We start from the raw sequence: 13,595 nt of genomic DNA, 5'->3' as shown, positions 1-13,595 counted from the left end.
TTCGGATAATGTGGGAATTTCTACTGGCCTGCGTGCCTTATCTGGCTGGTTGCCATGTATTTGCACTCTTTATCTTGCTGTGTTCGGACGGCCGTTTGGGTGACTATGTTGTGACTCTGTCTGATGGCTTTATCTATGAAGTCGAGCGTATGTCTTTCCTCTAAAAAAAGGTGAATTTGCACGAAAAGTACAGGTATCGTGCGTGTTTTTTAGACCATCTCCCTGACGGTGATGAGGCACCGTCGAAAGCAATCAAAACCGAGCTGCCCAAGGCCAGAGCACGGCAACATCTCGACGACACAGCGAGATTCAATTTCAAACGTCTCGACATTTCAAACCAAATCACTCGCCTTCCTCCTTCCTCCCACTTCGTTCCCCGCCTCCCAATGCGGACTCGCTTCCTCGCCGCGGACTACTTCTCTCCGGCGCCGGCGGCCTCCTGCTCGGACCTAGCCCTAGCGTCCCTGCGCTTCCCTCCTCTTCCCGTCCCCTCCCTTCCTCCCGACCCGCGTTTCCCGTTTCCCCTCCCTTTCCCCGCCGCGGCCGACCTCCCTGCAGTCAGCATCTCCGGCGACGGTCTCGACTCTCTCCCCATATCCTCCGCGCTATCCGAGTTCCTCGCGGCCGTCATTCCGCAGCCCCTGCCTGTGCCGACTACCCCCGCCGCCTACGAGGTGAGTCGGCTTTCCTGCGGTGGTTCGCGTTCTCTACTCGTGTTGGTTTAATCTAAGTAGCTCGGGTTGAGGGCGCTTCGTATTGCTTTGGTTAATTTGGTTATTCGTGAGGCAATTTGTGCGGCATTTCTGAATTGCAACGGCCTGGAATGGATGCTTCACGCAGGGATTGGATGATTTCCTGTACGACAGGGGCGTGTATAGCAAGGGTTTTAGCTCGAGGGAGTCTGTTGCATTGAAAATTCCTGATGTAAGTGAAGCTTTAATGCTTGTATACCCTGCATTTGTGGTTTCCCCCCTTGTTTCATGTAACATCTGTTAACAATTTTTGTGTTTATTGAAGGGATTGGACGAGATTAGCCGCGAGAAGGAAGGGGAGGGAGACGGATCCATATCCATGTCAGATAGATCGGGGACCTCCACTGATACAAAGGTGATTGCAGTTTGTTCCTGTGTTGTTCAGTTGTGTTGTGACTGTTTGGTAGGAGACCAGTGTGTGATTTCTGCTTTTGGTGATGTTAGAGATGGGAACTGCTGAAGGAGCACATATTTGAGGTTGCAGAGGTCGATCTCCCGCAGGTAAGCTTCCTTCATACATATTGGTTATGTCTTCTGTGGTTTCATTATTATGGCTCAAGATATGTTGTTTTCACGGTTTTTAAGGTTTTGGAAGGTGCATCCTTTGGTGGTGACCAGTCGGGTGATGGTGTTACCTTATCCTTTCATGTTCCAGATGTGAAAATCCACTTGGTACTTTACATCATCTCATCAAAATTTCCAGCAGTTAGTTTAATTTTTTAGAATCTACATTGTGCTTGGACCTGCAGTTAGTTATAAGAGGCAGATCAAAATATTGTGCATAGAGTTTCAAGGTTGTGATACTGCTGTTCCTTTACTGCATACTGTTACAGTTATATATGTAATGGCGGGAAGCAGGGTTCCCTTGTACCTCATGTATCCAGCATGGTTTCAGATGTAAAAATTTACATTCATCTCGCCACTGTTCTGTACGCTATATATAGCAATCTCTGTCATTACCATAAAGTCATATCCAATTATGTAAACCAGTTAAGGTTGCTTGCACCCACTGATTAGTGGTTAGTATTAGTATGTTGTCGGTCTGCTTCCCTTGTAGTTCTCTTAACTCAAATCATCATGATATTTGTTAATACAATGTGCTCATAGTTCCATCTTCTATTTGAATTTATTGTAGGATTTCATTGATATTGACACCGAGATGACATTGAGATATCCAACTGAACTTGCGGAATCAATTTATCAAGTAGAGAAAATTCCTGTGAAGCATAATGATGAGGAGGACCTTTTGTCCGGAAGAACTAGTAACTTCTCAGAGATTGCAGCATTAGATTGTGGTGTAGCAATACCACAACTGGAGGTTAGTAGGCATTCTTGGGAGCTTAATGAGTGTCCCACTAAGGCAGAGGTATCCAATATTTTTCATAACCTTGTCGAACATTTGGGTGAAGCACAAGTTCAGCATCCAGTGTTGAACTCAACTGAGTTGTTGAGATCAACTGATATGGACATGTTGGCCTTTGTTTCCAAAGATGTCCCATGTGCAGACTATCAAGCAGATAAACCAATGACAGTCAAGGCTGCAGTACAAATGGATCTTGTGAGGATCAATGATAATGTTCTACTTGAGAGAAACTCAGCATTATACCCTCTCAAGCCTGATGGGACTTTTTCAGACTTGCCTTGCTCAGTTCTTTTAGAAGAAGTACAGATCACTGATTTTCCTTCAGAGAATGTCTTCAGAATGCTTGTTCAGTCAGATGCAGCTGAGCTGAATACATCTGATGAAATATTCAAAGACAACTTTTATCAAGCAAGACGTTTCTATGAATCAGTGGTTAGCTCTGAGTTGGTGCTGGTTGACGATACATTCAGATCACTACCTACACCTATTTTAACTGATGAAGATATGACACTGAGGTCTATGGTCCCCCCCATGGGAGAAATACTTAACTCCCTGAAACCACATTCTCTCTCTGCAGCCGACAAAATTTATTTGGACTGGCATCTTTTATTGGAAGGTCCATGCAACCGGGAGATCTGTTCTACCTATGCCAGCATGGTTGAGGAGGTAAAAAGCTGCCAGTTAAACTCTGAGCTGCAAGTCAGTTGTCAGCAGACATCAGCCCTTGGCTTTGATTTTCTCGAGTATTTTTGGAAAAGTGTAAAGCACCAAGATGAGGACAAACAGAACAATATTTATGTTCCTATCCCTCTACCTCATGATCCACCTGCTGTAGTGGAAACAGCTCAGAAATACAAACAAGAAAGTGATACTGGAGGCCACAGCCACTTGGAAAAGTCGAGTTCAGAAAAGGCAACTTCCTTATTTGAGTCAATGTCACAATCCAGTGAACTAAATTTCTACTTGAATGTCAGAAGCGGCACCAAGAGAGGAACTAGTGCTCAAAATGTTTCTACTTTGGATATCCCTACTTTAAATGAAGAAGCAGTTTCTTTTCCAAGCAGGCCAAAAGTTGACAAGCTCATAGAAATTCATCCTGTCAGCCTCTCAGATTCTATTCGAGTCCTTATCAAACACATCCATACAAGCTATACTTCTGCTTTGCAAGAAAGTGCATATTTGAGGCATACTTTCTCAGATGGGGGTTTAAGCATTTCAAAGCAGAAACTTCTTGGACTGATAACTGGAGGAGGTTCAGATGGCCTTGATAGTCACTGTAAACACGAAGATAAGATGGAACTCATTGTACTCTATGGATTAAAACAGGTTGCATATTATCTATGTTTCTTTGGTTTGCATGCTGCCCATCTGTACATGAACAACCTTATTGGAAGCTTTGAAAATATTCCTGAGAGATTAAAAAGTAGTCATTGTTTCATCAGCGAAGCACTGTGGAAAGCTGAGACGCATCAGATTGACTCTCACCCATCATTGCATGACATTGAGATGATCCTGAGATCTAATATGCGTATCAGCCAAAAGATCCTTGTAGTTGCCGATAGAGCTTTCTGGCTGCCATTGGGTAAAAAATTTACTTCGATGAAGATGACATTTGTTGAGCTAGGAAAACACCCTGCTGCATCTTACTTAGATCCGGTGAACAGGAGAAATCCTCCACCTTGGGTACTGGGAGGATTACCAAAATCAGACTGCGTTCTGCTAGATAATAAGTAAGTACAGATGATAAACAAATTATGCCAATTATCTGCTCCAGTTCTTGTTTTACTGAGTTCTACACACCAAGTTACTTCTAGAAACAAATAATCTGGTTAACCTTGATGAAAAAATTTCATGCAAGCACCAAAATGTTCTATCCCATTTAGCATACAGAATGAGTAAACCATCTTAAGGGAATTCATATAAGTATAAGATCCAATCAGCTGTGTCATTGCGGTATTGCAATCCACTTGTCATCTTAAAATTTACAACTCAATAAGTATATTTTTGAAAGGATTTGGATTTTTCAGAAGGATCAATTCTTTGGTACTTAATGAGCCATCTTGCATTTTTTGTTCCCATTGATGATTAAACTTCCCTCCCAAAATACTTTTGAGCCTTCACTTTTTCTATTTATGTAGAGATTTTATATGGTACTCCCTCTGTAAACTAATATAAGAGCGTTTAGATCACTATTTTAGTGATCTAAACGCTCTTATATTAGTTTACAGAGGAAGTATATCATAACACATAAATTACAGGACATGCACAAGAGACAAAGAACTTAACTTTTAAGGTGTGGAAATTTGTAGCAGAGTTCATTTGTATATCTAGGTAGGTAGTTTTTTTTTCTGCACACATAATAATTCTAGCGTGACTTGCAAATATTTTTTTTGGTCTCAATTTTGAAGGAACATTCCAGATTCATTCCCTTTCAGCGAGTTTGGCATCATACTGGAATACGGAGGTCCAAATAAATCATCTACCCTGTTGTCTCTGGCTCCTAAGTTAGAGGGTTTTCCACCACTACATTTCCTGTGTATCAAAGTGGATGTTGAAGACCCTTCGGTTGCACTTGTTGAGGACAACCCTACAGACCAGGAGTTGAAAGCCACATTGGTGATTGTCGATTACTTCTTCACACTTGCATTAGTTCGGTCTTTCTTATGTTGGTCATGATATTAGGAACTTATTGATGTTTTGGTTTTACCATATGTTGGTCAAGCTGTTTGGAACTCACTACTGTTTTTACCATGCACATGTTAAATATGAAAGGCCACCTGCAAAATGGAAGGTAGGTGATTAAAGCAATAATGCAAGCTATTATTATTTTTGAACTTCATACACATCTCACTTAAATTTGCAGAAAAAAGCAACCGGTAATATGCAAATAATTATAGGTTTCTTAACTCATTCATCAACGTTGAGCACTGGTTTTACATGCCGGATCTTGTGGGTGGTGTACATTTCATTTGAATTCTTTAGATTTTGTTTCTGAGACCCTCATTAGGGTGCTACCAATGGTTGATGGGGCAGCAAATGATCTCCTATCAAAACATAAATGCCTACGAAAAAATAAGAATCCGTGCTGATTATTTGCAGGATACGGTTCTGCATGCACTTAAGAAGGATCTGCAAGAGAAGATGAGCAAGATGCGGATTGTTGATTCATTGAACTTCGTACCAGCAACTACTCAACTGCAAGAACGGCAGGAAAATCTGTGCAAACATCTCACTGCTGATTCAACAAAAAAAAAATCTGCAGATGATCAACTGCTCAAACTAGATTATTTGGAGAAAAAGAATATTGTCAATGCACATAATTTTGTGCCTGCAGCTGAAGAGCGGCACATAGAGGAAATGTTGAGCAAAAGAACTGTTCTCCATTCAAGACATTTTGTGCCTGCACTTGCGAAGAGCAGCTCGACTTCTTCTGTATCTGCAAATGTGATAAAAGCCCCACAAGACAATCTATCTGCTACTGACTTGCCTTCAAGTGTAAAAGTTGGCAGCATCATTCCGGGAAGATTATCTAATCCCGTGATTGTTGTAAATACTGGAAGTCACGGAAAGAATATGATTTTCTCTCGGAGACCGTCTTATCAGCAGATACTATCTTTGGAGAAAGGAGGAATGCAGGTTGTGGAACGAGATGTTGATCTTCCCATGGACCTAATACTTGGTGCTTCAGTTTGCTTAGTATGGTTTGAGACCAAAATCTTTGAGAGCAATGAATTCACAGCGCCAACAGATACATCTAGTATAACAAATTTTGTAGAGACCATCGCGACCAACATTCTGATGTCAATTAGTTTCTGTTTCTGTGGTTGCATAATGGTAATTGGTTTGAACTGCTGAAATTTTTGCTTTTTCCTGATAGAGTTATCATGGTATACCTGTCTTTGAGTTATATCTGCAGTAACTGAACCGTTTCACTGTGTCTACTTTTGTAGGTCTTTGAAGGCGAACCTCACTCCCTTTCTTCTGTAATGGAGTCATCTGATTCTCTATATGCTGCAGCTGCTAGTCTGGGCATGAACCTGCAGCTATTCTTCTCACACACACCCAAGTCAACAGATGAGATAATTCTCAGTTGCATTAGGAATGTGAATAGGTTGAATAAAGCTCCTTCTCCAGATATACCTGAATCAGAAAGCTTGGCTGAATCATTTCTCACAAAATTCCCTTCAATCAATCCCTTGTCTGCATACATTATTCTTTCTTGTGGAGGCAGCCTTGTGGAGTTCCTCGGCTGGTCACATGAGCGCCGTATTCAGGCTGTTGGGAAGTACCTGTTGTCTCCGCAGAGCATTTCTCTGTTCAATGCTTTGTGCAAATTTGGTGAGTTAGGTGAATCTAAGTCTGTAATGACCGAATGCTCATCTGTAGATTCAGACATCTGTAGTGCATTGTTGCAGTCTCCAAGGAAAAGGAAAAAGTGTGCCTCACAAGCTTTTGCAGTACCAAATAGTGATCACTTCCATCCCGATCCTCTAAACCGATTGCCTGGTAACCATGTAGAACATAACAATGTATTCTCACAGCCGACATTCAGGAGGTGCTCCGATGTGGAGGATGCAATGCCTCAGCTCCCAGAGGTCTTTATGTTCGATCGAAGTTTGAGTAGGGGAGGTGAAGGGGGCTCTTGTCTACCAAGAGAGCACGATATTGATGCAATAATTGGCAATCAGATCATGAGTGATCATTTCAGCAATGGTTTGACTACAGATATGAGGCATTATGACCGAAGGGCTAGCAGTATGGTCGACACATATGACTTCTCTTGGCAACCTGAATCAGTGGGTAAAGAACCAATCAAAAACTCTTTTACCCCAAGCAAACCATCATTCAATAGAACTTACAGTCATCCAGTATTTCCAACTGCATTGGAGATCAATGGTGATACTGGTGACTGGGACATTCCAGGAGGTACACATCACACGTGGAAGGGTGGGGATATTGCCTCGACCCCTTTCAGAAATGATATGGGCAGCAGATATCATGAACCAAGAGAGGAAATAATTCAGAGTCCAGGAAGTTCGCTTGCTTTTCTGAACCGGGATTCTGGCTTTCATGCAACTTCACACGGCTCAGGCTGGGAAATGGATTATCTAAGGCAAATGAACGAAAAAAGAAGAGCACGTCAGGAGAGATCAAGATGTAATACACCAGCAATGATGTCAAACTCAAGGACGATGGATGGTGCTTCCAAGATTCTAAGTCCTCCACCTATTGATTCCTTCAGATACCGAGGGGATAGAGAAAGGGATCGGAGCCCATCTGTTGGGATTCAACGTTATGGGAAAGCCAGAGAAGGATCTAAAGCCCATACCCATAGGGCAAGGAAAGATTTCAAGATGCAACCAAGTGCAAGTCATGAAAACAGGAGGGAGCCGTCCATTGATCCAACATGGACTCCCATCGACAAGAGAGCGAGACAGGTATATGCTAACAGACTCTGATGCCATAAAACTGCTGCTAGTGTTTATGCATAAAGTTAATCTGGATGAGTTTGTGCAGAAACTTTTATTTGCAACGCACGGGAAGGAAAAACAAAGCAAGCTGATCTGGAGAAATCAAAATAGCCCTGGCATTGGGTGTGGCTTCCGGAAAAGATACCGGGAAGAAGAAGGTATGTAGATTAGAGGTCCTCGGTCCTTGATGTAAATTAGTGGTGATGTTTTAATTGATAAAATATATCCCATGGAAATAGTACTGTATGTGTTAACAACACTTTTTAGTATGTAAGTATGTATGAACTTTGTTGGAGGTAGAATGTGCACAAAGTAATACTCCCTCCGATCCATAATAAGATTTTGGATCGGAGGGAGTAGTATACTGTTTATGTTGTCTGACACACCACAATTTGTTTTGAGACATTGAGGGTGAACCCAGTGTCTACGGTGTCATTTGTCCATCATTTGATAGAGGGGACAGGGAATGTTTGTCTTATTCATTGTTCAAGCTGCAAGGTTGATCTGGTCTCGTGATTATACTGAAAGATGTCTCCCTTTCTCAAGCTCACCCTAGCTATTTGTGTCAAGAAAGCAAAGCCACTATGTTGGCATTACGTACTGTTGACTGGATATGCCGGCCAGCCTCAGCACATACGTATGTTGGTCTACCTTGTCCAGCTCAAGGAACACCATTTGAAATTGTTGGGACTCGCGTCCGACTTGCGTAAGAGCATCTCCAGCCGTTCGGCCCTCGGCCCCCCAGGCGCCGAAAAAGAGCGCCCTGGGGCGAGCCGGCGCTAGTTCGGTCCCTGGGATTCGGTTTGCTCACAATCACACGCCCACGGTCGCCGCGGGTTCGGCGAAGTTCGTCTTTTTTTTCAAACTCGGCGACTTTTGCATTAACTCGGCTATTTTTCGTCCAAATTTGTACAAAAACTTAAAACATACATGAACTAACTTAAAAACGAAATAAAAAGCCTAGCCACGGCGGCCGCCGCCGCCGTCGTCGCCGCCTACATGCCGAGAAGCCTGTAGAAGCGGATGTAGTCGCCACCGTCGTCGTCGCGCGCCTCGCCCGCGGCGTCCCTACTGCACCCCTCACCCGGGTCGCCGACAGCGCTCGACGGCATGGCCTCGACCTCGTCGTCGTTGTCGATGACGATAACGCTACCCTTCTCGGCGCGGCGACGGGCCTGAGTCTACGCCCGACGCTAGCGGCGCACCTGCTCGCGGACGTAGTCCTCCCTCGCCCATTTGAGGGCGGACTCGTCGTTGGGGGCCACCATGCCGGCGTGCTCCGGCTTCACGGGGGGCATGTCCGGCTCGGGCTTCGGCCGGACCAGGCGGAGGGAGCGCCTCGTCGGCACTGTCGCAGGTGAGGGCTCGTTGATGACGAGGGCGCCGCTCCGCGCGCGACAGCCGAGCGGTGTCTCCTCCGGCTCGGGCTTGACGAGGCGTAGGGCCGGCGAGCCGGAACCCGACGAGGGGCGCGCCGGGTAGTCCAGCCGCGGCACATTGCCGGTCTCGATGTGGTCGAGGACGGCGTCGAGTGTGCGGCCGGGAACGCCCCACCACTCGCGCCACCCTTCGGAGTTGAGGCGGCCGCGCGGGATGATGCCGTTAACGGAGACGATCTGCTCCTCGTGGCGGCGCTGGAAGTACAACGTCCACAACGTTTCGCTGTCGGGCGCGTACCTCGGCTCGTTCCGCTGCTCCTCCGTCAGCGAGGAGCGGACGCGGGCGATCTCCGCCCGCCGTGTGGCTCCTTCGGGGACCGGCGGCACCGGGACGCCGCCGGCACTCAGCCTCTACGCCCCCGGTACGCGCATGTCGGGGGGCGCCGGGTACTCGGCCTCGTAGAGAAGGCGCGCTTCCAGCTCCTGGAGGTGTCGGCGGCCGAAGCCGTTAGCCGTTGCGCCATCGCCTGGGTATCTCTCGGCCATTTCGCTCGTCGGCAGGGAAGGCAGTGTGTGTGTGGGGGGGGGGGGGGGGGGGGGAGCTCGTCGGGGGAAAGAAAGCTTTCGCGGGAGGGAGAGGAGAGGTTGTGGCGCTCACCGGCGGGGAGGGCGCCTTTTTATAGCCGAAGAGGGTGGCGGGCGGGGCGCATGCAAGCGGACGCGCGTCGGCTGCGCCTTCACTGCGCCGCTCGTGAAGCATCAATTGAGGTTGACCAGCGTGGCAGCACGGCAGCCTTCACATTGATTCCCGCGGGAACCGAGGCGATGAGGTCGACAAAGCAACCGTCTCGCTGACTCGGCAGGCCCGCGGCTGCTTCGCGCCAAAACGCTCGCCCCCGAGCGACCCCGGCGCGTCGGGTTCGGACTGGATCCGCCGGCACTGATTTTGGTCAAAGCCGGCGAAAAACGGGCTTCTAGAGATGCGACTGAGCCGTTTTTTCGGCGACGAATAAAAAAAACATAAGGCTGTTTTAGGGACGTGGCTGAAGATGCTCTAAGACTCAACTTGTCGAACCCATCACCGGCTGGGAGTCGACTATCTGCACTGCTGCGAATCCGACACCAACTCGTCTTTGTACTACGCGCCTTTAAAATCACGAGCTGTATCGGCCCTCCTGGCAACGCTGACATCTCTCGTCGAGTTCGGTCGTGTCGAGCTACATCGTTCTGCGTCGCTTCAAACCGCGCGAGCTTTGCGCTCGGCGACCAAGATCGATGCAGCCCGGAGGCTACGGCCCCCGTCCCGGCACGGCCCCATCCGGCGCGTACTACGTCCACGGCGGCGCCTGCTTCCGCGACGGGAGCAACATGGCCAGCGCTCCGCCCTACCGCCAGCCGCCGCCGCAGGAGCAGATGACGCCGCAAAGGAGGGAGGCGGTGCTCATGGAGGCCGGCCGCCTCGCCGCGGAGTACCTGGTGGCCATAGGCGAGCTGCCCCCGCACGTGCTGCAGCACCAGCACCGCCCGCCGCCGGCGCCGCTCACGTTCCAACAAGGACCACTGGCATTACCCCGGCCGCGGCCGTTCCAGGAGCGCCCGCTCGCGAGGCAGCACTTTCGGTTTCTCCCGCCGGTTTCGCGCGACCTGGGACGTCCGTTCGCACCCCGCCCGTTCCAATGCCGGGCCATCGCCAAGCGGCACCGTCCGTTCCAGGCGCGCCCGCCACCGTTGCATCCAGGACGGTTCCCGACGCAGGTCGCTTTGAATGATGCCCCGGCGGGAGGTGAAAATGGGAGCGCCAGCCAGCCGCTGTCGCAGTCGGGTGACACGGATCAGAGCTCCCCGATGAACCAACGCTAAGGCCCAGATGGTATTCTAGCGTTTGGTAGTGATGCCGGCCCAGCTATATATGCTCACAAGCCGCACGCAGTGGCACAACTCTGTAGGCTGCCGTTCAGTATTCTTCACTTCCTTTTCTTTATTATTGTCATAGAACTCTGAATGTTTTGTGTGCATGCACCTTCGGGCCGGCTGTCTTCGAGGATAGCACACATATGTGAGATAGCTACAATCACAAAATATTTAGTGGCAAATTATTGACATGTTATTACAAATCTACTTCCTCCGTCCGAAAATACTTGTCCAATAAATGGATGTATCTAGATATATTTAGTTTTAGATACATCCATTTATATCCATTTCTACGACAAGTATTTTCGGACGGAGGGAGTATATTGTTTTTGGAATGCACGTTTTTGATCACAAGTTTGAACAGATGACCACATGGTTTTGATCTACTATACGGGGTTCTGGTTAAGATGCAAGGCAGAACAACGGATTGTACCTTCGCATTTGTCTTCGAGGATACCACATATTTGTAGTACAGCTACGATCACAAAATATTTGGTAGATAATTATTGACATTGTTATTAGACATATACTGAACGCAACTTTGAATAGATGGCCACATGGTTTTGATCTATATATGGGGTTCTTATCAAAGGATTTAATATTACTCAGTAGGAGACTCGTTGCCTAAATAATGGTTACTCCTATCCAGGCAAAATAAATAAAATTGAAAATAAGAAGAAAAAAATGGGGCATTCCGAGAATCAAACTCGGGACCTCTCGCACCCAAAGCGAGAATCATACCACTAGACCAAATGCCCTGTTTTGCTAATTAATAAGATGGGTCTTAATTAAACTTCCTCATACCTAAAACGACAGGCCGCACATCCCCTGTAGTCATTCAAGACCATACAAGTGCATCATAGAGCACGACTATCCATCTCCGACCACCGCGCGCAGACACACATACGCCACCTGTCGGATTTTGGGTTTCGGCGGATCCTTAAAGTTCGAACTCTGGGGTGCGCGTGAAGATCTCTCCCCTACCAACTCACGTCTCGTCGCCTCGCAAAAGATCTAGGCTACACAATATTAATAACACAAGAGACACGAGGTTTTATACTGGTTCAGGCCACCATTATGGTGTAATACCCTACTCCAGTGTGTGGTGTGGTAGATTGCCTCTGGGATTGATGATGAATAGTACAGGGGAAAAACAGTCTCGCGAGGGATGTTCTTGTGGTGGTGTCGTCTCTTGGGAAGGATTGGATTCGGATCCCCTTCTACTGTGGTGGCTAGCCCTATTTATAAAGCGAGGCCCTGATCCTCTTTCCAAATATTGAGTGGGAAGGGCGCCAACAATTGGCCATTTTGAAGGGGAATATCAAGTACACTTATCCTGACTAAAGTTGGTCCTCGCATGCCAAAGACTTTTTCCATGACGCCGTCTTGGGCTCCACGGTGACCTCCATCCTGCTGTTCTGCTAGTCTTGGTCTTGTTGCACCGAAATGGTAGCCTTTGCTTGATACCTTGGCCTGCGTTTGCCCCCTTTGCACCAAAGAGGAAACAAAGACAGTGTGCAGGCCGGCGCCCGCCTGGCTTCGGTCGTCATGGCTTGCGTCACGGGCACCTCGCGAGGTACCCTGCCTTGATCTCTCCGTCTCCTCGCGAGCCTTCCTAACGGGGCTGTGCCTGAGGAAGCTGTCTGTTGTCCGTCCCACGAGGCTTGGCCCCTCGCGAGGGTCTTGAGCTTGTGTTGACAAAGATGGGCCGTACTGGGCCACTCCTTGAGCCACGCTGCAGGCCGCGGGCAGGCAAGTCTGGGTACCCCCGTTCCCAGAACGCCGATGGTAGCCCCCGGGCCCAAGGCGCGCCCGGACTTGGCTTAGCAGATAAGCGAAGGGGCAAGTGCGAAGCGCCGCGGGCCCCAACAGCCTGCGGCCTTGGGCGCCGCGTGGCGGTTGATTGGACGTGGGCGTCTCCGCTTTCCCACGACACCTCGGCAACCATTCGACAAGACAAGTCCCTGCATGCAAAACGGGTCATGATTACCTATGATCGTGGAGGCCGGCGATTGGCCTCCTCCGGCTATAAGCACGGAACGGTGCATGCCCTTCCAGTCCATCTCCCCTTGTTCTGCTCCTTCTTCTTCACCTCCCCCCTTAGGCTCGCCACGTCCCATGGCGTTCACGAAGAGGTTCTCGGCTGCAGAGAAGGGGAAGGCCCGCCGGGAGGGGTCTGACTCTCCTCCTGCCAAGCGCGGACGGGGTCGCCCCCGCAAGCATCATGCGACTCCTGCGAGGGCTGCCCGAGGCCTCGGCGGAGGCCCCTCGCTTGGTGGAAGCCGCCCGACCGGAGGGGAAAGAAGTGTCGCGGCCGCTCGGCCTCCTCGCCCCCGATTCCATTATGTGGAGGTGCGGCCGGAGTTCGTCGTTTGGTCGGCGGACCCGACAGGTACCTGGCTCCAGCTTCCTCGCTTCTTTGCCGGCGAGCTGCCAGCTGGTGTCACGAACGGGCTATGGCTCTAGGCGGATGGCTGTTGCAGCAGGGCCTTTTGGGTGGTGGTGGAAGTTTCCGTTGCTGGGAACATGGCGCTGACTCGTGGCTGGCAGACGTTTGCCCGCGCGCGCGGCCTTGGTCAGCGGTGCACTCTCCACTTCAGGTTCGACGGCGACGCCACCCTCTTCGTGAGGGTGTTCAGCGGAGATGGCCGCCGCGCTGGGTGCTGCCCCGAAGACGACGACGACGGCCGCATGCTCATCCTCGGCGACGGCAGCGGTG

At 48.9% G+C, this 13,595-nt stretch overlaps 1 protein-coding gene and 1 non-coding gene across 2 annotated transcripts; one reads left to right on the top strand and one right to left on the bottom strand.

Annotated features, from left to right (window-relative positions):
* Nucleotides 1-306: 306 nt before the first annotated feature.
* LOC123137609 (protein SHORTAGE IN CHIASMATA 1 homolog) lies at nt 307-8,076 on the top strand. The gene is made up of 10 exons (XM_044557426.1): nt 307-674; nt 841-924; nt 1,018-1,107; nt 1,197-1,253; nt 1,338-1,424; nt 1,888-3,845; nt 4,524-4,731; nt 5,215-5,949; nt 6,066-7,553; nt 7,633-8,076. Exons 1-10 carry the CDS (start codon nt 387-389, stop codon nt 7,750-7,752), a joined length of 5,115 nt encoding a protein of 1,704 aa, XP_044413361.1. The 5' UTR covers nt 307-386; the 3' UTR covers nt 7,753-8,076.
* A 3,486-nt stretch (nt 8,077-11,562) lies between these two features.
* Nucleotides 11,563-11,634, bottom strand: TRNAP-UGG (transfer RNA proline (anticodon UGG)). The gene has a single exon. It is a non-coding gene; the product is annotated as a tRNA-Pro (tRNA).
* Nucleotides 11,635-13,595: the final 1,961 nt, after the last annotated feature.

This window comes from Triticum aestivum, chromosome 6B (assembly GCF_018294505.1).
Source record: "Triticum aestivum cultivar Chinese Spring chromosome 6B, IWGSC CS RefSeq v2.1, whole genome shotgun sequence".
In the NCBI taxonomy this organism is placed as follows: domain Eukaryota; kingdom Viridiplantae; phylum Streptophyta; class Magnoliopsida; order Poales; family Poaceae; genus Triticum; species Triticum aestivum.
This window is presented reverse-complemented; position numbering and strand designations above follow the sequence as displayed.

Coding starts and splice junctions, on each gene's coding strand:
- LOC123137609 (XM_044557426.1), top strand. CDS start 387: ATGCGGACTCGCTTCCTCGCCGCGGACTACTTCTCTCCGGCGCCGGCG. Junction 675..840: donor CTACCCCCGCCGCCTACGAG/GTGAGTCGGCTT, acceptor TGCTTCACGCAG/GGATTGGATGATTTCCTGTA. Junction 4,732..5,214: donor AGGAGTTGAAAGCCACATTG/GTGATTGTCGAT, acceptor GATTATTTGCAG/GATACGGTTCTGCATGCACT.